Genomic DNA, 24,175 nt, shown 5'->3' with positions numbered 1-24,175 from the left:
GTCTAGATTAGGAATCTATCATAAGAAATCTTTAGTGCATAAGTATAAACTCTTGACAAAAGAGTTACTTCAGTATTTTTTTCATATTTGTGGTATAAATTCATCACAGGGTAATATATCTTGAGTGCTAAATGTTGTGGTAACTTCCTGTAGACATTTCTGGAGATTCAAACAGGATACTACAGTATATATAATCAACTGCCATAATTAACAATGACTCTTGCTATATATGCCTTACCCATTTCTTTCTTGTGCCAACATTCTGAACTTGCTTTTTTTTTTTTTGGATGTAAAAATCTATCATATTTTTTGTAAGGAAAATAGATGTGCCAACTGGTTGACAAACAAAGCTAGATCATCTAGAGCCTCTTTTTTGCTTCAAGGGAAGTAGCCTGAGGCATTGAATCTTTTTATGAGTGATGATCTCTTAGGCACTGGTGTAATTTGATGTTTAAATTAATTTAAACTGTTTTTATTTTTGAAACAAATAAAAAGGCATATCCATTCCTTGAGAGAGCCCCACCCACCATAGGCATGTAGAACACATGGTCATGTTCCTGAAGGAAAGCCTTTATGCAATGCATTTTCAACATCCAGGGGAAGTTGTTCTGTAAACATGTAGTATCTTCACAGTCATATATATCTGTTGGACCACTGCTATCAATGAAACAATTTTTATCCCATGTTCATTATTTTTACTAGTTCAATATTATGCATGATCCATGCCCTCTTTTATGATTTAACAGATGTCCTGTAATCTGTCAACCCATCTGAGGAGGAGTTATGTTAATTGGTTTTTTGTAGTTCTTGTTTTAAATTTATTTGATTGTGACACTTAGGAGCATTCTTTCATTCTATCTTATCTTAATCTATTAAAAAAAAATCTTAAGAGCATTCAAAGTGTTTTAACATATCCTCTTCCCACAAAGGTCTAGAAATACAAATTAAATCTTATTTTTAAGGTCCCTTTTTTTTAACCTAATAATCTTTTTATACTTAAATTTATTCAAATGAATTTGATTCTTCATTAAAAATTTAATATTTTTTTTCTTATTGTTGCATATTTTCTGTGCAACTTTGTATTGAGTGGTACTCATCAAGCAATGTTTCATATAATCATATCCTTTTATATCTTTCCCTATTAGAGAAATAAATATATATTAAATGACATATATGATATTTTCTCGTGAATTCATCTATCACTTATGAAATATTACATGAATCTGCGTGTATTCATTTTCTCGCCGTTCGATCCCAAATGGTCAGGTTGACCAAGATGCCGGAGATCCAACGGTCGAGGATTCCATCATCAGACCTCTACACGCATCTCGGAGTAGCTGTCGCCGAAGACCCAAGCCTTGGAAGACGAGGACGAGGAAGAGGAACAGATCGATGCGATACGACCTCCCATGGCGTCGCAGAGAGATCGCGAGAATTACGTCTACATCGCCAAGCTGGCCGAGCAGGCCGAGCGCTACGACGGTACGAATCGCCCTCGCTCCTCTCTTCTAGATCTCTGAACCCTAGGGCTTTGCTGGCGCCGTCGGATCCCCTAAATTCGGGTTTTTGGTGACGTTTACTGGGCGCAGAGATGGTGGACGCGATGAAGAAGGTGGCGAGCCTAGACGTCGACCTCACCGTGGAGGAGCGAAACCTGCTGTCGGTGGGGTACAAGAACGTGGTCGGGGCGCGGCGGGCCTCGTGGAGGATCCTCTCTTCGATCGAACAGAAGGAAAAGGCCAGAGGCAATGAGCATCATGTCAAGCAGATCAAGGAGTACCGGCAGAAGGCGGAATCGGAGCTCTCCGGCATCTGCAGCGACATCATGACCTTGATCGACGAGCATCTAATCCCGTCCTCCACCGCCGGGGAGTCATCGATTTTCTTCTACAAGATGTGAGCCTGATCTGAGATGTTGGGTAAATGCACATAAATTTCTGAGGTCTGACCTTTTTGTTTGGTTTGATTACAGGAAGGGAGATTATTATCGCTACTTGGCAGAATTCAAGACTGGCAATGAGAGGAAGGAGGCTACAGACAAGTCTTTGGAAGCATATCAGGTAGTGTTTTGACTCAAGTTTTAACTTTTTCTATTATTTTTGGCTCTATATCTGTTTCATCTCAAGTAGCTGCCTTAGGTAGCGACATTTTGAGATTCCTTCTAAAAATGATATTTTGTTGCACTTCTATCTATATCAGAGTCATTGATTGATAATGTAGTTCTTGATTACTTTGTCATGGTCTTTCTATTATTAGTTAACTGTCATGATTTAAGGATATCTTGCTCTCCTCTCTTGTGATGTTCTGGTTGTCATATGTTAATTGACTTCATCTTGTCATATCTTGCTCTCTGATCTCTCATTGCCCCCTCCTGTATCTTTCTCATCTCTCATCTCTTCATCTTGGCTATTTACTTTGCCTAATGAAAGCAATATATTATAGTTGGAACAAACTATTTAGCTACTCTATTTTGGTTAGTGAACTTTGGATTCATCCTGGAAAATGTGTTGGTATGTGCTACACTAGACTTGTGATGTAACCTTATTCATATTGTTTACAGAGTAGTGTTTTGCTGTAGTGATTTTTTTTTATTGTCTGGAACCATTCAACAGGCAGCTACCAGTACAGCTGAGGCAGATCTGCCTCCTACACACCCAATTCGCCTTGGTTTGGCATTGAATTTCTCTGTGTTCTATTATGAGATCATGAACTCACCTGAAAGGTATGACCTGCTACAGTTTTACTTATTTGACATCATTCAGATGGTTTTGTTCCAGATTACATGTCATTTAAATCCATTTCCAGGGCTTGTCACCTTTCCAAGCAAGCTTTTGATGAAGCAATTTCTGAGCTGGATACATTGAATGAGGAATCGTACAAAGACAGCACATTAATTATGCAACTTCTGAGGGATAACCTCACATTGTGGACCTCTGACATCCCTGAGGATGGAGGTAATAGCAATTCTAATATTGGGGTGGTGGTCCATGCTTGTTCTGATTTTATTGCATTGTGAAGTTTATTTTGTGCTTGCATATTCGAATAAGGCATATTGGGATGTTCATAGCTATGCATAAGCTTGGAGCATAAAGATGTTTTGCCTGGCATTTATGTAAAGCTTTGTTATACATGACGTTAGACATTTTCTTGGCAAAGTTGCACATTGTACCAGCAAAACAAAAAGGAAAAGAACAGACTCTTTTACTCACTTTCTTTTAGATATTTGTGAATCCTTCCCTTTTGTTACATTGAAGATGTCTTCAAGTTAGAGTGGGAAAGTTTATCCAGATTAGATGTGACATGGAATTTGTCCACAGGTATGGACAAAAAAAGGTACAACCAACCAGTGACTTGACTAAGGAACAGTGGCAATCTAAACTTTGGATTCTTAGATGCTTTAGCAAAAATTCAAGATTCTTAAATGCACTAAAATATTTTTAGCATGATCTGGAAATGTATGGTTCTATTTGAGAAAAGCTATTATTTTATGTGTTAGAAGAACCCTGACCTACCAAATGGCAGCTGATGCTATTATAGACATCTGATGCCTATTTGTTCCCAGCATCTGGTCAGTAAATGCTGCATGCAAAGGCACATTGGTGATAGATCCTGTAAATGGTCACCTAGACACATTCTTGTATATTTTCTGAACAGTAAGCCATGGTTCTTAAGATTTATTTATATATTTTTTGAACTAAATTAGATAGAGGTATTGATGTACTGCTCATTTTAAAAGTCATTCATAATAGTTTGTCTGATGGATACTATTTTGACTTCTTATGCATGTCTGAGTGTCTACCTCATCTATGATAGACTAGCACAACCAGGAGATTACTGACCTCTTTCCCAATAAATTGAAAGCCCTGGCACTGGCTGTGCTTGTATTTACATTATCCATATTGTCATTAGATCCAATGACACTTCTTTCCCTTGAATATAACTGCTTGAGAAATTTGATGATGCATATTTGCTCATTGCTTCAGTTTGCTTTCTCTTTTACCTCTGTTGTTTCTTAACTGTTGGCATATGCAAGAAAGTAATTTGTCTCCAAATGCATTATTCACTATTAATTTAGTCATATTTGGTTTGCCCATAATTTTTTTGAGGATGCTAAACATTTGCACTTACTCCACATTTTCCTAATTTAGTTTGCTTGTTCATGTAAATCAATACACAATAATCAAGTATCAGGTTATATTGTCATATATAGGATAAGGGTGTTTCTATCTTCGGAGCATCTCCTCTATGAGAACATAAAGATAAAACCTGTTTAGCTTTTCTTTTTCCCCCTTCATTTTTATGTCTTTTGTTTGTAAAAATCTAAACTGATAGTTTTTTTTCTGACTTTTTTTTTTATTTTATTAAAGCATTTTACTTGTTTCTAGAATTTTTGGAAGTAGTGATTAATAAGTATCTTCTTCCTTAAATAAATACCAGTTACCAGCAACCATCAGACCTAGTCCTTCTTTGGGAATAGAATTTAAGTTAAATTGTGATGATCAAATCTTAGTTTTAAGTTAAAACAAAAATATTTTTGTTGTTTCTTATTCTTAAAACATAGAATATAGAAATAATGCCAAATGGGCTCTGAGGTTCTCAATGCAGGTTCTTGCTATTTGTTAGCAGAGTGACATCTTTATGTCATAATGTGCAAAAAGTACTCATGTAATATTTGGTTCGTGGCAGTAAGATTAGCATGGATCACAATATGAGATCCTGCTACTTAATTGGAGTTGGGTGGATAACTTTTTCTTTGGCTTTCTCATGCTGAAGTGTGATGGCGCCTTACAGATATATCAACCTTTACGAGATGAAACTATGTGAATTCATTCTGATTCCTATCCCTTAAATAAAACATTTGGGAAACTGTGGATTCTCGGTGACCTTCTGTGCTGTTTGTGAGTGTTTAATTTATTTTCTAAACTTCACCCTGGCAGTACAACCCAGCAAAAGCTTACTTTTCTTATATTTTCGGTTATTCACTTCTCGTGATCTTAACTTGATTATCTGTCATGTTTGCACCCTGATTGCTGATGTTCTTATTGGCCTCTGCAGAGGATACTGCAAAGAGCGGTGCAGGTGAAGATGCACAGGTAGGATTTATATGCTTATCTGATGCCGTATAAGTTTTGGAGCCAAGTTTTTCTAGAGCTCACCATTTTAATATCTGCAAATAAATTTTGCAGTGAGTTCAGCCAACTGTAGGGTCAGAACAGCAAAGATAAATTCGCCATTGAAGTACATTGTGGCATGTATGGGCTGGTCGAGGGTAATCTTCAAGTACTAGCTTTCCTTCTCGTGCCTGTAGTGAATATTTATGTTGCCGTTGGAATTTTATCTCAATGGAATGGCTTTGAAATCTACTGGCGCTGAATCTGATTCCTTCATTGTCATGTCTTCAGTAGATATATCAACATCACAGTGTGCCTGTGTTAAGTCCTACCTAAATTCCTGTATTGGAGTGAAGTTTCAATTTTTTGTGGTTTTCTCACAATTCTAACTTTCCATTAAGGTTTTTAATTTCAAATAATATTGTCTGATACGAGCGGTACGTAACGATCCAACAGCATACTGGTACATGGATCGGTCGCTATCGGACGGAACGCTCAATATCGCTTGATATTGGATGATATATGGGTATATTGGACGATAATGATCGAAATTTTAATTGTTATCATCCGGCACAACTCGATCAATTATGATCATTATTGATCTATAATAGTGCTCCAACTGGTCGTTGAAGCTCTTTTTTAGCGGTTTTTTAACTTATCTTCTCTTATTTCATTCCATTTCATTTTCACACTCTCTTAATTTATCTTTAAGTTTTCTTTTTCATATTTACACTCTTAAACTTTACAAAATAACAATTTATGAATTAATAATTTAAATAATTTATCTATAAATATTTTAATATTTACAAAAAAAAAATAATTCATAACGGATCGAAATATGAATAAAAAAAGATATATAAAAATATTTTTACCTAATTTATAATTATATATTCTTACCTAATTTATATTGGTTTAGTTAAATTTATATTATTATTATTATTATATTTATTTCTAATTTAATAACTCTATCTTAATAATTTTTTTTCGAAGATTTTATGTCTAAATTAGGTGTACTATTCGGTATGTTCTAGCTCGAAACTTTGGTACGATATAAAATTTTAATCCTTATTTTTTATTTTTATTTTTCAAGCTTACAGCCATTAAATTTTCTACCACGAAAATTGGAAAGGAACGATCCAAACGATAGAACTGTTTAGCTAAGCTTCTCAGGAGGAGGTGTTTTGCTTCTTAAGGTGCATAGTGAGATTGGGGGGTTTTGTTTGATGATTGATAACAAATCTCATTCTAATTGAAAAGAATGAGGAAATGTTGCTGTTAGCTGTTAGTACACAATGAATTGTTCTCTTTTTGCTATAAGAGCAAGAGAGAATACCTTTGGTTCCCACCTTGTCAATTGCTATCGTTGTGCCTTTATTTGTCGCTCTCAAATGTCGTCTTGCTCTTTTCTACCACCTTCATTTGATGAGATTACCCCTTGTCCTCATGTGTGGCCTTGTCCTTAGCCCATTCTTCGCCTCTTGGATTTCAAGCCACCTATGCCGAAGAAAGTGTGTCATTGCTCATTTCTTCTCATTGCTTTTGTCTCTTGTCATCGCTCAATCAAGGAAACAGAGTAGCTCAACGAGGCATGAGCAATGCTTGGCATGGTAGGCCATGCGAAGGAAGGAGGGAGGGGAAGTCTCACCATGGCCACCTCCTTTGGCAATACTTGGGGAGGGTCAGGTGATTGATGAGGCAGAGGTAGTGTCATGGGCGCCTCCTTGCCCTCAGCTTCGTCGCCCACCTCGACACTGTCAAACAATGGTAAGATGGAAAGACCACGTGAGAGCAGCGGAAGAGGATGAGGTTGAGGAATGGTAGGATGAAGGAGACCACATGAGAGCGGTAAAAAAGGATGATGATGAAGGCAAGGAATAATGGTGCAATGATAAGGGCAAACGAGGGGTTTGCAAGAGGGCTAATTACATAGTACCCCTTTTGGTTAGACCTCTTTAGCATCCCAATCCTTAGATTTCAAAAATTTATATTGGGATCTCTATAGTTATGAAAGTGAAACATCTAATTCTATTTACCCTAACGACATCGATTTTACATATAAAAGCATGAAAATGATGGGTAAAAATATAATTTCAACGTCTTAGCTACATCTTTGATGGTGACGAATGATGACACCGTTAGGAGTTACAGGTGACTATTGTGGATGAAAAAGAAGAGCGATAACGAGAGGTGAGATAAAAGAAGAGGAAAAAGAGGATGTCGTAGATGTGGACGCTCTATGTCGGAGCTGCTCTTACGCTGCTCGACAACTACGTCGCCGAGCTTTAAGCCCTTTGCACGCCAAATACTGAGCTATATGAGGATGTACTCAAAAGGCCTCGTAGCCCAGTATGACCAACATTAGTGTAAAATCTGATTGCTTTGAAGCTACGTTGATTTGTCCTCAATCTAATCTGCCTCCATGATATTTGAGAAATATCTATAATGATATACTTCATATGACTGTAAGATTAAATGTTTTGGCTTTCAACATGCAGACAGGGAGAGTCATATGGCAGCCCACAACCAACCTCGCCATTCAGGCAGGGTATTTTTTTGTTCTCCTCCAGCCTTTGGAGGAGCATTCTGTATTTTTGGGAATAAATTCTGTTCCAATTACTTAATTTTCTCGTTTCAAAACCAAAAAAAAAAAAACATTTTGGAAACTGTGTGATTTTTAAAAGTCCAAAAACTCCATGCTACGAGGAGGCAACTATCAGAACAAACATGTAATTAGCCCGCCCTCCTACTACTGAGGAGAGGAGAGAAGAGAAGAAATAGTGAAACATCCTGCTGCTAACCACAGACTCCAAACATCTCCTGCGAGGAACAGCAGTCAGCCTTTTTAATCAACCTCATATTGAATTTTAGAGGGCTAAATTCCATAAAAATAAATGAGAACCCTATAAAAACACCACATAAGCAAAACTTCTAATCGACCTACTTAAAAATGTGACAAGAAGTTTCCACATAATAATGCCCAAGAATCGACCAAGTCGCTGAGGTTTTGGGTCAATTAGAGTTATAGAGAGCTTCAACTGGCTGTAAGAAGCACATATATACATCGAGAAATCAGCGACAATGCCATACAGAACAACATGAATTAGACTGACTAAAAGGCCAATCTGTCAATAAATAGGACCTTGATCGACTTCATTGCTGGTACTCCAAGTTGAATGCAATAGCCTCCCTGTAAATTAGCTCCTTCATCTGTTCTTCAGAGAGTGCATGCTGCTCGAAGTCGAAACTGAAAGGTGTCATGCAGACTGGTTCATCACTAATGTCGTGTAAAGATGCCAGGTAGGGATGTGCAAGTGCATCTTCAACTGCCAACAAATGGAAAAGTAAATGAACCATTCAAACAAGACACCATGACACGATAAGGAAATAAGGGCATGAGATATTTTTCACAGACTAATCCTTTGCTGAGCAAGCAGACAAAGGAAATATTAAGCAGGTAATGAAATGTGATGTACATAAGAAGAATATATTTAAAATTATGTACTAATTAAGCGTAGGTCTCTGATTGATTTCCAAGTATCATCCCTTGAAGGTTATAATTTATTAGCTAATTCAGAATTGTAGAAAGTGTGTGATTCTCTTGTATCTTTAATTAAAAAGATAATCTGCTTGCAAAACGGTATAGAAATGTTATCGTCAAGAGATAAACTTGCTAACCTGCCAATCGACAAAATATTAAGTTGTGACAGTACAAGTCAACATATTTTAATTTTTGATGTTTTAATAATGTGCAACCATGCATGAAACAATTTGAGAGAGCTCATTACATCAGTCATGGTTTTATAATTTAAAGGGGCAACAACCACAATTCTATAATCACACACAATGCATAACACAAAGTGCATCATAAAGCAGAACTTGTAAAATAATATATGACTGTGTTGATTATCTTAGCAATTTTCTCAAATTAATTAAAACCGGCAAAAGCTGAAAAATAAGAACTCACCAGTTATTCTCTGTCTAGGATCAAATGTTAGCATTCTTTCAACAAGATCAATAGCTGCAGGGTGAACATGAGAAAACTTTTCGGGAAAGGACTGACGTGGATGACGAGGAAGCTGGCGAATGTATCTTCTTGCATTTTCATTCACAAAATCCAAATCAACCTCATTTGGAGTGCCAATAAGCTGCATGATACAAGGTAGTTTACCAAAATAAAAATTAGATGCACATGTACACTAGAGGACATCAAATACATTAAATATAAAGCAATATAATATGTCAACTTCTAAGGCAATACATGTTAGAGTGAAGATAAATGCAAGACATTTATCATTCATTCAATAGCTTGTGTTGGATGTTCATTAAGATCCAAAACCAATTGAAAAGGAACGAAATCTTGGTTTAAAGAGCACTGATACAAATCCAAATACTAGTCATTTCATGTCAAATTAGCAAGAAATAGTTATAAATGTCACATAAGGCAAGGTTTGAATGAGAAGATCATACCTCCATCAATAGCCGTAGCTGGTGCACATGATCCCTTCCAGGAAATAGAGGCTTCCGGTCCATCAGTTCCATAAAGATGCAGCCTACTGACCACACATCAATTGCTGCAGTGTACTCTGAAGAATTTAGCAACAATTCTGGAGCTCGGTACCATCTTGTAACAACATATTCTGTCATGAAATCAGTTTCGGAGGTAGTACGAGCAAGTCCAAAGTCACAAATTTTCAGATCACAGTTGGCATTTAAGAGGAGATTGCTTGGTTTTAGGTCTCTGTGAAGAACATTTGCTGAATGTATGTATTTTAGACCCCGAAGAATCTGATAAAGGAAATACTGTATGGGAACGAAACAAAAGAGACAACTGGAACGAGTCAGACGATGAACTATGAGAAAATCCCAGAATATTTAAATCAAAGAAGAAATAAATTTCCACATGATTGATTAACAAGTTTGACCAAACCATGAGGCAAGAAAATAAGATTCCTATTGGAACTGTGATCTGTTCAGCTTATGACTTATCGATGGCCTTTGCAAGGCTGTAATGAGCCAAGCCAAGCTAACAAACTGCTTTCCCAGGTTTAGCTTCCTACAAGGATTATATGGGTATTATCAGGTTTGAGCTTGAGCTTGGCTTTTCATAAGCTTGGCTGGTAACCATTACAGAAAAATTATTAAAGCTTTCATTAAGTAAAACCAGTGAGCTTTCTGAACCTTTTTCTTGTGACAAAGTCTCACTGATGCTCGAGCAATTTGTTTAGATAAGATAAAATAAAGAAAGTTTTCTAGGTCAGTAATCAAACAAATTATAATCAAAACCAAATAAATTTAGCCATCTTTTGTTACTAACTGAAGTAATACACAGAAGTACTAAAGTTAATGAACAGGGAAACAATATGTAAATCCATTCGAAACAGAATATCCCTTGACAAGGCCTAATGTAAGATGACTATCTGATGCTATCTCAAACTCATGATAGGTGCAGTGACAAATCAAATATGACTATCTAACAATAAAATAAGTATAATAGATCTGTATAATGTGAAGAACTAAAAGATACAACCTGACAATGCTCCTCAGAAAGACCTTGGTTTGAACGGATAATTTGATGAAGATCAGTGTCCATCAACTCATAAGCAATGTAGACATCATTGAATGTCTCTCGTACAGGTGGTGGTATTATATCTCTGATTGCAACTATCTGTATGCATATGCAAAAATTATGAGTCAGAAAAAATGATCAACTTCGAGTTTTTTCTTTTTCCCAACAAACTCAGTGTGGCCTTTTTTGCATTTTGATGCTCCACTTCATAAACAGAAATTTAAGGTTCTAAACAAAACTAGCCATTTTTTACTTTCTGATGAGTTTCAGTAAAGGAGGATCCTGCACCCTTAGACAACAAAATGAGGTCCCAAGAACAACAATCTCTGCCTCAAAGAAAACATGAATAACTTTGAGAATACAACATCAATTGAAGAGATACTTAATTTAGTTGGCTGTATAGCATGAGCTCAGCATTTTACATTGGTGCAAGCTATACTCCAAAGCTGAATCACTAATATACAGTAACAAGTGTACCATTGGGCATGTGGCATGGTGTTTAGCAAAAGGTTATATGGAGGTCTGCTCACCATGGGATCTATAGAGGATCCTATGTACATTAGCCCTACCCCATGCCAAAGAGGTCAGACTGTCAGTACCATGACAAATTCCTACCATCCAAGTTGCAATGATTTTGCTGTTGATTTGAACCCATGACAAATTCCTACCATCCAAGTTGCAATGATTTTGCTGTTGATTTGAACCCATGATGCCCGGTGATTAGTACAATAGAAAGTTAAGTAAAGATACAGTTCAAACCCAAGTGATTACACTGTCATATGAGCAAAAGGAGAGATTGGTTGGACAAAATCATTGACCTGTAAAGAAGGAAATGTCTTGTGTATCTTCTTTGTTATATGTACAGTTTGTTTCTGGAGCAACAGAAAATTTTTTGGCCACGAAATTGCTTTGCACTAGCATCCAATACAAATGAACTCCGATGTCTGAATCAATGAAGCTAGAAACTTTTACTTGGATGGATAACAAGTGATACCGGTACTCTGATGTCTCAATTTTGATGTGTACTAGAAACTTTTACTTGAACGGATAACAATCAATGAAGCTAGAAACTTTTACACAATTTCAATGTGTACTGCCCAATACAGGCGGTACGTACCGGTCCTAGAGGATACCGGTATGCATACCTCTCTCTACAAGGTGGTACCAATTTTTTTTAACCGATACCGAGGCGTACTAACTTATATCGCCTCGGATTTCGACCATTACCAAGGCGTACTAATCGGTACGCCCTGGCGTGGTAGGTAAAGATATTTTTAAGGTTTTAGGGTGTATCGTCGGTATGTCCTAGCGTACATACCGGCACATACCGTACTGAGTAGAGCTCGGTACACCGGTACGGACCGATATTCAAAACTCTTATATCAGTTTTATTTTCGTGGGACACTACCACTATTGAATTGATTGATGCCTATTGCAATACTCCAAAAGATCATCATGCTAATACATAAATACTTCAAATTATTAGAAAAAGTGGCTCAACGTATGGAAAACCCTGTGAGATCTGGGGAAAGTCAATATATGCAATCTTACCCTTTTAAGTGAAAATATTATTTTCGTGACCCAAACTCTGATAACAGTCACAAGTGAGTAACCTTATCGTTCTATCAAATAATCAAATAATGTCTTCTTGATTAAATGTTTAGAGAAATGGATATCTTTGTTTATCTTGTTTTAACAATCATATTATTGTTGTATCTAAATCAAGTAAATAATCTTAGTATAATTAAAAATACACATTTGTGTGCATGTGTACCAGTAGCTTCTCCCTCTTAACCTGTAGTTGCAGGTGGCTTTCTCCCTTAGCTCTCATGGTCAGCCCCCATGTCAACTACTAATTATTTTTATTCTCCACAGCAACGATTAACAGTCACAAGTGAGTAACCTTATCGTTCTATCAAATAATCAAATAATGTCTTCTTGATTAAATGTTTAGAGAAATGGATATCTTTGTTTATCTTGTTTTAACAATCATATTATTGTTGTATCTAAATCAACTAAATAATCTTGGTATAATTAAAAATACACATTTGTGTGCATGTGTACCAGTAGCTTCTCCCTCTTAACTTGTAGTTGCAGGTGGCTTTCTCCCTTAGCTCTCATGGTCAGCCCCCATGTCAACTACTAATTATTTTTATTCTCCACAGCAATGATTTCAATAGGCGCTTGGCGTTCGCCTAGGTGATCTGGCAAGGCGAGACGAGGCTCGAGCGTCTCGTTTCATGTCCAGGCGCCTCGCTTCAAAGAGGCGCCGCCTAGGCGCTTGCCCGAGCCCAAGCGTCGGGCGCTTCGGGCGAGCGCCCGGGTTAAACCAGGTGACCGAACCGGTGTTTTACGTTTGGTTCGGTCTCCGGTGCTACAGTTGGTTCGATTGAACCAACTAAAGCACCAATATCAGCCTCCCAACATCCCTCTCGCGACTTCTCCAACCCTAACCTTGCTCGCGATTCTGCCACTGACATTTCCTCTCTACTGCCACTGTTTCTCTTTGCTATCGTTGCCCGTCTTCGTTGTCGCTGCTCTCCGCTACCGCTGTCACTGCTTGCCATTGTTGTCGCTGTTGCCGTTGTCACTATCGTCGCTCCCGCTCCTGCTACCACTGCTGCTTTTCTCAGTCAGCAGCCTCAGTCTTACTCTTACACCGCTGCTCACTGCTACTACTATCGCTGCCGCTGCTATCGTTGCTTGCCATTATCGTCGCTCCCACTCCCGCTACCATTGCCGCTACTATTACTCTTACTCTCTCTACTCACATCGACTCGATAGTATACTGTTAACAGTATATTAATAGTAAACTGTTAACTGTATACCAGTAACAATATTTTTTATTTATTAGATTAATAATATATTATTTTGATTTTAATACTGCTAATTTTTATTTATTTAAAAATTTTGTTATTGTTTTGAATTTTGAGATTTTTTGTTAATGTGATATTGTGATTCTATAAGATTTTTTAATTTAATATCATATTTTTATTTAAATAATTATATTTATTAATTAATTTATGTATTTTTTATATTTTAGTGCCTCGTTTCACTTGGGCGAGCGCCTAACGCCTCAGGCGTTTTTGCATCTTGGCGCCTAGCGCTTTTTAGATCACTGCTCCATAGTATTGGCTTTTTGTCTTTCTGTCTCCATATGTACTAGGTGTCACTATCACTACCAACATTTATCCACAGTCATAACTTGCATCCTTGTAGCACACCTATTTATGTTCCTTTATTCCCTCTATTGTCTCTATTGCATGTGTTCTGACCATCAACATTATCCCATACACCATATAGCACAAGCCACAACAATGGCTAATGGTAATAGAAAGTGGTGTAAAGACAGAGAACAATGAGAAGAATTATGTGGCATGCATGTACATTGGATTGGTGAAACTAGGGAAACGGGTAAATTAAAGAAATAATTTGTGAAAATCCTCATAGCCTCTATATCTCAATCTATCTTCCTTGATGTTTCTAGTTTAGTTCAAACAAAAAATATATATATAAGAATGAAAAAAAAGAACCAAAAGATGTGAGATCAAATCATAGGATCTAGTGGTTGGTGGGTGGATTTTCTTTTCTTCCTATACCTATTTTTATCATAACAAGACCTTTCACTTGATTTAGATATATAATAACATGATTTCTAATACAAGATTAAAAAATCTCAATTGATTGAGAATATATAATTGATAGATTCATAAAAGACATCATCCTTATGTTCAATATAATCTTAAATAAATCTAAATATCTAAAGAGATCATGAGAGACCTAATGATTCCCTTAAAAAGGTGATGTTCTCCTGAGATCATGAGAGACCTAATGATTCCCTTAAAAAGGTGATGTTCTCCTGTGATTCCTTTTCTTTTGTTTTCCTCCTTTCTCCTTTTTGCGAAAGAAAGATATGAGGAAGAGCGTCATCCTTAAATCTTTAATTTCTCAAACAAATGCTTCTCAGAATTGATATTACCTAACCATCCATGACAGGGATTTAGCTTATTATTATTAAAAACATAGTTGCAGTGATATCATCCAAATAATAATACAAATTAGAACTGATCAGGATAGACACAGTATGGATGGATTCCTGCTGTTCAGATTAGATGATTGTGTGTGAATCTATCCCATCTTCTATGGTCAGCCATCAAAAGAGGCTTATTGAATGATTTCTTGTCAGCACGTTCTTGCTTTAATTGTAGTTATAGCTATCACACTGTAGTGAAATTGCATGCGAAGATTTCTCAAAATGAAGATTGAAGACAATAAATGGTCCAATCACCACAGCCTACCTTATTCAATATGCTGTTTAAACATTTTCAGCATTTAATTAATTTATTATCTTTCCACAAATAACACATTAGCACATCCCCTTGGAGATGCAAGCTCACCTCTAGTTCCTCTTCAGATCCTTCTGTCAAATCCTAGTTCAAGTGACAATAAAGCCTTATAGACCTTAAGTAACAACAATAGCTTAAAATATTTATGAAGTTTGGTCAGTGTCCTGAATCTCATACAACTTAGGACAAGTATCACCAGCAATTGTCTATGAATCTGGCGATTAACTGCTTATATTCATGTCTCCTTCAGGTAATCTCCATCTATAACTAAAATGGACAAAACCCTCCTAACAGGTGCATCAGGAGTCTATCAAACACTGTACATTTAGTTCAAACTAATATTCTTGGTCTTCACTATATACCTCCAACAACCAAGAATTACAAATCTTCTTCATTCTATATCTTCAGTGAAACAACTCATTCATCTCATTATATAGCATCTAAAAAATTCAAATGCTATAAACAAAATCAATCTTGTAGCTGTTAGGAGGGGCATTTCCATGATTGAAACAAAATGCAAACAAAACAAAACAAAACATCTAACTTTCAACGTTTTGCTCGATTACAGTTATATTGTCCTATCCCATCTTCTTGATCATAACTCCATCGAATATTAGAGAAAGAGTTTCTCTTGAAATCTCTGGACTATCAATTGTCAAGTGTAACATCGAGTCTACCATTAGTTTTCTGGCTGTAACAAAAATCAACAGTTAGCATTATGCTTAGTTGTAGACTAGTAGAGGGTGTTATAGGCCCCAATGTTTATGCTAGACTAGCGACGAGACCTCCATGTGGTTCTTTATTTTTTACCATCTCTATTATCTTAAGTAATTATCCATACAGCTGTCAAAGGCACTTCCCTCTAATTTACAGCTTATTCTGTTCGTTCTTTTGAATCAATGAACAATATGTCCTTTCTCTATGCAAATAAAAGTAAGCTACCTATTTTAGAATCCTTGTGTCCTGATAAATCATCCGTTTGCTTTTGTAATTAACTACTTGTAACATTGCATCTCTTGCCCATTTACAGGAAGCACAAATTAAAAGTGCATATTTTATGAATTTTCTGTGCTTCTCACTCAACACCGACAGGTGAATCAAAATGATCACGCAGTAGCAAAAGCCACACCGGATATGGACGTCGAGTGACAAATTGATTATTTGGTACTTCATTAATTGATCTACATCATTGATCATTAAAAACCCTCCTAAACTACCAAGCAGAGAAAAGGAAAAGCAAAAGAAGAAACGACATAGAAAAAACAGAGCTGACAAACCCACTGACATTTTCGTGATCCATGTGCCTGAGAAGCTTTATCTCACGCAGCGTCCTCTTCGCGTCAATCTTATTATCAAATGCGTTGGCGATCTTCTTGATCGCCACTTGTTCACCGGTCTCCGAGTTTAAAGCCGAGCTGCAACCACAAATCCGACAACCAAGTGACAATTAACCACCATCAAAAGAAAAGAAAAAGGACTTTCCTCTAATCAAATGCGATCGAGACCACGAGTAGCCAAACAAGATCGGATATTTCCCCACCAGGGAGCAAACCAAGAGAGAGAGAGAGAGAGAGAGAGAGAGAGAGAGAGAGAGAGAGAGAGAGAGAGAGAGAGAAGGGGTGGGCGGAGGAGGAGGATTACCAGACGATCCCGTAGGCGCCCTTCCCGATGGGCATGATGGGGGGCTTGTACTTGGAGGTGACCTCGAAGATGTTCCCGAAAATGTTGTATTGGATGAACCGGCCACCGTGGCTGAGCGTCGCCTGGATGCTCTCCTGCCCCTGCGACGGGACCGGCTGAGGAGGCTGCCCTCCGGCATCAGCCATCTCTGCATCCGTCGGCTGAGCTCCTCCTTCCATCTCCTCCCCCTTCCGTCTCGCTCCTCTCCAAACCCTAACGGTCGATCCAATCCCCTCTTTGCCCGACGTCGCTTTTAGCTCTAGAAAAGGCCACAATTTGCCCTCCTCTTCGATTTCCTCGCCATTGCAACGCAAGTTTACGCGTCAATTCGTTACGGAGGAGTCTCGTTGACGGACAGATGATTATGCTTTTCCATATCTATCCTCTCAATGTCTCGAAATAACATATTTGCCCCTCTAAATTTTAATATAGTATATATCTATCATCAATTTTAAGTATATATCTATCATCAATTTTAATACCTTTGCACCTTCAAATTTTGAATTCTATATGCTTGGACATGTACATATATGCATTCAGATATTTAATTTCTTCATGTATGACACTTCTGCTATTGTCCATTTGATAGATTCAAATTGTGATAATTAACTAGATAAAATTAATCCATTAAAATATTCAAAATATACTTAATATTTTTTGGAATTGAAATTTAGAGTAGTGGGTATAGAAAAAATCATTTTTGTAATTTTCAAGTGATTATGTTACCTACAATAATATATCTATAAAATTTTCAAATTTATAAGGATATAATTTGCTTTAGAAGGGCATATATATGCAGTTTTGAAGAATATAAAATTGCTAGTCAACATTAGCCAAACAATGAAATTGCTTTTAGTTTTGAAGAATAAAAACATTTTTTTGTGCCTATTCTTTTTACAATCCAAATAAATATTGGTATTGTTAGAGGTTAGGTATTATCATTGTAATAATAATAAAATTTTAAAACATTAGCTAGCTTAGCTAGTAAAAATTTTGATAGATTATTATAATATCGTTAAATTAAATTCATCTTTGTCACTTATCACTTATAAAAAAAATAATAATTTAAAAAAAAATTATCATAAGATTCTAATATCGAATCTTTCTTTGCCACTTTATCTTTTAAAAAATAAATAATTTCTTAATTTTTTTAACAAATTCAATCAATAATTTATTAAAGACTTTACCATCTAAACTACTTGTAACATTATAAAACATGTTAGGTAAAAGTTTAAATCTCAATCTTTGATAAGTAAGTTGGATACATCACTATTATATTAATATTTTATTGTAGAAAATAATATTGGATGAAACTTTAAATCGTCAATCTTTGATAAGTGAACTGAAAATTGATTGAATTTTATTTTTTAAAAAACATATTTTAATATATCCATAAAAAAATAATTATTTATTTTACAAGTCAACTTTGGCTCTCAATCTCAACATGTGATGGGTCATTTTCTTATTCTAGCTCGGATCAATTTTGGTTCAACAAATTTTAGACCTGTTCAAATAAATTTGAACCAATAAATGCTTTTATTAGACAACTAAAAGAATATTAGAAATGTAAAATTGAGAAATTAATTTTAAATTTTACATGAAAATTATTAGAAATTTAATAAATAACTTAGAATAACATATTAACATAAAATTATACATATATATATATATATATATATAACAATATTTCTGGTACAAATATAAAGTTCAAATGTATAATTTTAACATATAATATTGTTAAATCAAGTTTTAAGTATTCATGTTGATTTGGGTCCTACTCAGATCTTCTTTCATGTTTGTCTTAAAATAAAAGAATATCGAATAATCGATGGAGAATTTTTTTATGTAGATAATAACCTTAAGTTATTTATTTTATTTTTTTAGGAATAGGAATACTATGTGGAAAAAAATAAAAATGAGATATTGTTTTAGCAAAACCCAAAAAAAGACACCTTTGCACAAATTTGCCCTTGTAATTTTAATTCAAAAGTTAATAGAAATTTGAATGTGTAATAATAATAGTAATAATAATAATAATAATAATAATAATTATTATTATTATTATTTTTGGATGTGCATATATGTAACCTGAACTAAATATAGAGGAATGACGTAGGAGCGACACACATGTAATTTTGCACGTGTGTATAATAATAATTGCGACGATGGACGAGCATCACGGGCTGGACCGGTGTATAAGAAAAGATTTTGTACGGGTGTCAGTGACATCAAAGGGAATGACGCATCGTACGGAGAGGATTCGCAGGCGGGAGGAACGGACGGTGCGTGATGCCTGGGGTACGGGTTTGACCGACAAGGTTGCGGGCACGTGTGGGTATCGGAAGCGAGTTGCGAGTATTTTGATGACCGAGGCGGTTGGTGGTTTCTATGATCAAATATAAAAGAAAATCCATCAGCCGTCCGATCAGAATCGGTGTTGACTTTATCCTGACATCCCAGCCGTCCATTTATATGACCTCCATGTCTTGGTTCCATGTCAAGCCAGAACTCAAGAAGAAGAAGAAGAAGAAGAAGAAGCAGAATGCACTCACCTTGTCCATATCTCAAGGATGAATGAGGTCCTTTATTTCACATGAACTAGTAACATATAACTGACACATCATGCACACTCCTCTGCTGAAGAATCATAACTCTCAGACTCACTACTCTCCTCAATGTATCAATCTACCTGTCATCTACAAATCAACCCTTCTACAGTCAAGAGGGAAGAGCACGCACTCAGCGCGCGAGCAGAGCAACGAAGGACATGATGGAAGCCAAAGCAACCGCGCAGGCGCCGGGAGAACCCCCCACAGCTCCATTGTCCATGGCCGGCGCAGGGGCCGGGGGCCGGGCTATGCTCCTGCGCGCTGACCTCGGCGAGGACCAGCACGAGCAGCAACAGCAGCAGCGAGACCTTCGAAGTGAAGCTGGACGCTGCCATTGCGAACGAGGGAGGTGAGGTAGCTTGAGCGTGTGATCGGTTGGGGCGATACAACAAGCAGTTGGGGGGCGTATTTATAGGGTGGAGAGGGACGGAGACAGCAGAGCAAGCTTGCAGCTGTTCGCGGACGGGTGTCGGCAGCGGAAGCGAGGTCGACGAAGCCGACGTCGAGCGGTGGGCGATGGATTCCTTGAGAAGGAAGGATTCATGGACGTCACATGGCCGGCATCGAGAGCGGAAGGCAACAACAAGATGAACACGTCGACGGAGGTGTCCTTCATTGACGTGCACGCAAGTAGCTTGGGAAAATGGCTGACCGGCTTTTAAGAGCACAGCTGTCTTCGTTGACTGACTCCAAATCTACAACAAAGTCGACTCATAGGATAACGTGTAACTATCGTGACCGTCAGTGTTGCATCAAATGTCACGTGCACATGATCAGGTAATAATCATTAGTAAACAAGTTCATAAAGATGGCAGAATAATTCCTATCAATAACCAAACTAACAGTACATGATGCTTTCAGTTCTTTAAATCAGTGAATAATTGAGGGAATATAAATTTTTATCTTTTTTTTCAGAATCTAACTATTGGTTGTTTACAAATCTTATCTCCTTAAATCAGACTAATGATTGATTGAGAAAATCATTACTAAATTATGTACAAAATTAGTATGATTATATCTTATTTAATCATGAACATATGTTAGGCAACATATTATTTATATATTATATATTTACTATAAATAATATATATATATATATTTCATAGCCATTTTGAACTTGGTTGTGGGCTTGGAATTGGGTTGGATTGAGGTGGAGCCAAGTTAACTGAACTCTATAGATCACACTCTCTCCTCCTCTTTTCTTCCCCAAGTCTTTCACTGATGAGATCTCACAGCACAGGTGCTCACAAGGGTTGACTACAGGGAGCTGACCTCAGCTGCTCACACCCTTGTAAGACTAAACATTTCTTTTGGAGGAGGAGGAGAAGAAGAACAGACAAGATGGCTTGCTAGATTTGCTTCTACATCTTCTGATCTGATATGGTTTGCTGTGTCTATATGCAGTGCAGGTGATTAGTAGTATGACAAATTCTTTATGTTCATCTATGTCTTTAGTAGTTTTACACATTTATATGATGAATATTTTGAGTCGAGTCATCCACACAGTTATGTCATTATGCATTGGAGGAATGAAATATTCTTCGAAACATTCATTATTCTCGGAATATGGTTCTAATCATTCTATAAATAGAGAAACCTTTTAGGTATTATTCAAGATTCAAATCTTCACCTTCAACTCTAACATCAAACCTCTAATTGATTTGAGCATCAAAAGTGATTGACATCCGATGCTAGTTTTCCAGTGATGAAGGAGCATTCAACCCCTCGGAGATTAGACTCTCGAGATGGATAACACCTGGTCATAGATAAAATCTTATACCATGTGTTTTGATATTTTCATGGAATGAAGGATTTCATTATCATCCTTGTAATAATTTCATTATTTTTTTTTATTGTTTTTATAGTATCGAAGGATCATAAAATGGTGTCAATGTCTTCTTTCCTGACAATAGCAATCTTATGATTGAACCCAAGTTCATGTGTTTCCTAATTAGATTCATGATTTGCTTGTGAAGAGAATCTAATTCATCCATGAAAGAAGCTCCAATTGACAGAGCCAAATGCCATTTCCAAACCAATCTATTACTGTCAACAAATTCTCTAGGGTTTCAAGACTCAATCAATAGCTTCTCTTCCTGCTAAAAAGATCAAGAAGGATAAATCTGCATGTAAAAAAAAAAAAAGAGAAATAACATGGCTTTCTTTTAACATCAAACCTCCATTAAGATGAACTTAAGAATCTGGGATACTTAATGAGATGAAAACTGGCCTCCAAGCCATGATGTTATGATTAGCTCAGATGTGAATGGATGTATGCATCCTTGATTTAGGTTATGGAAAAGAATAGTAACTTTTGTCTCCAAATAATGTTTAGCGATGTTCAATTCTTGCCCACAGTACTGCATTAAATCTAATGTATCTTTTTCTGTAAAGCTATACTTATCTTTACACTAATATGTAGATTGATGTTGTTACACTTCATCTTTGCCTGATCATGTAATCACTCATGTTCATATCAGACAATGTCTCTACCACCAAAACTCATCTTTTCTTTGTAGAACACAACTATATGCACATGCAGTGCCTTGTTTTGCATTAGAGCTTTAATAGAAGCCATGTAGTCTTCTATGGAAATCACAACTTTCATTTAGAAAACCTTAAGAGTGGGTACTCCTTCAATCTCATGCTAATCCCAGTATTACTTACTAAACTGGATATATCTGCATCAGATTGGAGGGGGTAGAACTTTGGGAGACTGAAGATTGAACTAAAAAGAGACAACCAAGCAGATGAAGATTACAAAACAAATACAAAACTAGGAAAGAAAGCAACATTTTCCTCTTATAAATGGTGTAGAAAAAGAAGTAAACTTACACCTATAGCAATAGAAGTGCTAAATGGTTGATATGATTAAATTTGTTCATAAATTTACTTGGGAAAATAGATTCTTGTTCTTCGAGTAGTATCGTGTTTGGAAGAGCGAAAAAAAACTAATCAAAGAGGTGATTTCACTTGAGGGTAAAAAATGTTTGTATCTCATATACTATATCTCGCTTTAGTCCGAGGGCAAAAATCACCCATATTTGTGTTTGATGGTACAAAATATCCATATCTCATATTCTACTTGGAGAACATAAAACACTCACATCACATATGTCGCCTTTTCCTTCTTTTTTTTTATTGTGAAAGAATAATACCCATAAGTAGCTTAGAAGTTCTAGCATATTTATGTGAGTTTCAAATATCCAAAATAAAAGCATATATGGAGATTTTTTTATATATATTAACGGTGTTTCAATCATTAATTTAATGAGAAAATATCATAACGATCATATCGATTGATCATGTTATTGATAGATAACATAGCAATCTTAATCTCGATTAACAAGATAAAAGATGTTGATCATGTTATTGACAAAGAACATAGCACTTCAAAGAATTTAAGGGTTGGAATTGACACAATTCATTGTTTGTTTGTATCATTTGTGGCTGCAGAAGTGTCACCACATCATGGTCTTAAGATGCGTATACCATTTGCTTTCTATGCTGCCAACTAAAGGAATGGAGATACATGCGATTCTAAAAGGTGGGGATGTTGGAAAGAAAGGCATAAGTGGCAAAAGAAGGGAACATAAACAATCTGATTTGATGCCTCTCTTTGAACTGCCCCTCTGCTGTATTCTGATCACCAATCAATTTGAAGCTCCTCTTTTGCACATGAAGATAGCTGCATACTGTGAAGAAAAAAAATACTCAGATGCTAAAATATTTGCATGATATTAACAACAAATCTTACAAAGTACTCAATCCATTGAGACTCCTTCCTGATAAAAAGAATAGAAGATAAGAACAATAATTGAAAAAGCTTTATTGTAGAAATAAAATAGATTTAGCTTGAATATATTAACATGTTATACAGATTAGGAGGAAGAATTTCCCTCAACAGAATAAACAGAATAGAGATATTTCCTCATATAGTTGGAAAAATCTTCTTCAGGTTTGCATTCTACCTCTGTTTATAGAGCTAAAATGCCTAAGAGTTTCAGTACTTTATAACATAGTTTTTACTCTGAGTTTATCTATAAATTAAATTCAAAGATTCTAATCTTAATCGAAAATTTTATAGCAATAGTTCTTTAACAATATATCGATCGTAACTATCATCGGATTTACACATAGGAAAGTGTTGAAATATGAGAAATTATAATTTAATAATTTAATAATTATCTCATATATCTTTAGATTTTGATAGACGATAATAATAGAGTACGCTTATGTTTCCTCTGACAAATCTAGAAAGGATGAGAGAAAAAATAAAAAAATTATATGAGAGGATATACAAAAGGATTTATACTTCGATTTAAATTAACCGAAGGAAATTTTTAGTTCCTTCAAAATTTTATTTGTGGATATAAACTAGGAGAATGAATTACGTAAATATTGAGTCGATCATTTCTTTTATTTATATTTTATGCTTTACTTTCTGGATTATTCTTTTGGTACGAAGATCTTTCCCCATATGATAAGTTTTCTACTGACGAAAGGAATTCGACAGCTCGTAAATGGTAGGGTTTGAGCCTTAAGGATCAGTGTTACCTCGGCCAATGAGGACTCGACAACCATGGAAACCACGAGGGCGATGGAGATGACCACTGGTTCGAATGACAAAGGCTGAAACCAAATGAAGGAGGTGTCATTGCCCCCCTCCTTTTTCATGCATCAACCAATGGGTCACAGGACAAGAAATGATGAGGACTTCTATGGTGAGTGCTGCAGACAAAGAGCTCATCAAGTCAAATACATGCTTCGACTTGTACACCTTAGAAGAAGAAACCCAATGACATCAGAAACCACAGGATCATTTATCCTTCCAAGGACAAGCCATGTCATCTCTTCAATCAC

The 24,175-nt window shown here is 36.2% G+C and overlaps 2 protein-coding genes across 2 annotated transcripts; one reads left to right on the top strand and one right to left on the bottom strand.

The window, feature by feature from the left end:
- Positions 1-1,315: 1,315 nt before the first annotated feature.
- Positions 1,316-5,374, top strand: LOC135609513 (14-3-3-like protein D). The gene is made up of 7 exons (XM_065102861.1): positions 1,316-1,482; positions 1,590-1,896; positions 1,973-2,060; positions 2,613-2,722; positions 2,806-2,954; positions 5,056-5,093; positions 5,187-5,374. Exons 1-7 carry the CDS (start codon positions 1,410-1,412, stop codon positions 5,187-5,189), a joined length of 768 nt encoding a protein of 255 aa, XP_064958933.1. The 5' UTR covers positions 1,316-1,409; the 3' UTR covers positions 5,190-5,374.
- A 2,653-nt stretch (positions 5,375-8,027) lies between these two features.
- LOC135609501 (mitogen-activated protein kinase 1-like) lies at positions 8,028-17,014 on the bottom strand. Its single transcript, XM_065102837.1, has 6 exons — positions 16,665-17,014; positions 16,309-16,438; positions 10,639-10,776; positions 9,579-9,911; positions 9,076-9,256; positions 8,028-8,434 (listed from the first exon to the last, which is right to left on the bottom strand). The coding sequence occupies exons 1-6, from the start codon at positions 16,880-16,882 to the stop codon at positions 8,262-8,264; spliced, it is 1,173 nt and encodes a 390-aa protein (XP_064958909.1). The 5' UTR covers positions 16,883-17,014; the 3' UTR covers positions 8,028-8,261.
- Positions 17,015-24,175: the final 7,161 nt, after the last annotated feature.

Source organism: Musa acuminata, chromosome BXJ1-2, assembly GCF_036884655.1.
Source record: "Musa acuminata AAA Group cultivar baxijiao chromosome BXJ1-2, Cavendish_Baxijiao_AAA, whole genome shotgun sequence".
Taxonomy (NCBI): domain Eukaryota; kingdom Viridiplantae; phylum Streptophyta; class Magnoliopsida; order Zingiberales; family Musaceae; genus Musa; species Musa acuminata.
This window is presented reverse-complemented; position numbering and strand designations above follow the sequence as displayed.

Excerpts from the sequence above, each read along its gene's own strand:
- LOC135609513 (XM_065102861.1), top strand. The coding sequence starts at position 1,410 with ATGGCGTCGCAGAGAGATCGCGAGAATTACGTCTACATCGCCAAGCTG. Across the intron at positions 1,897-1,972 it reads TCGATTTTCTTCTACAAGAT|GAAGGGAGATTATTATCGCT; the intron begins GTGAGCCTGATC and ends GTTTGATTACAG. Across the intron at positions 2,955-5,055 it reads TGACATCCCTGAGGATGGAG|AGGATACTGCAAAGAGCGGT; the intron begins GTAATAGCAATT and ends TGGCCTCTGCAG.
- LOC135609501 (XM_065102837.1), bottom strand. The coding sequence starts at position 16,882 with ATGGAAGGAGGAGCTCAGCCGACGGATGCAGAGATGGCTGATGCCGGA. Across the intron at positions 10,777-16,308 it reads GGCACATGGATCACGAAAAT|ATAGTTGCAATCAGAGATAT; the intron begins GTCAGTGGGTTT and ends ATATGCATACAG. Across the intron at positions 8,435-9,075 it reads TCCTAGACAGAGAATAACTG|TTGAAGATGCACTTGCACAT; the intron begins GTGAGTTCTTAT and ends ATTTGTTGGCAG.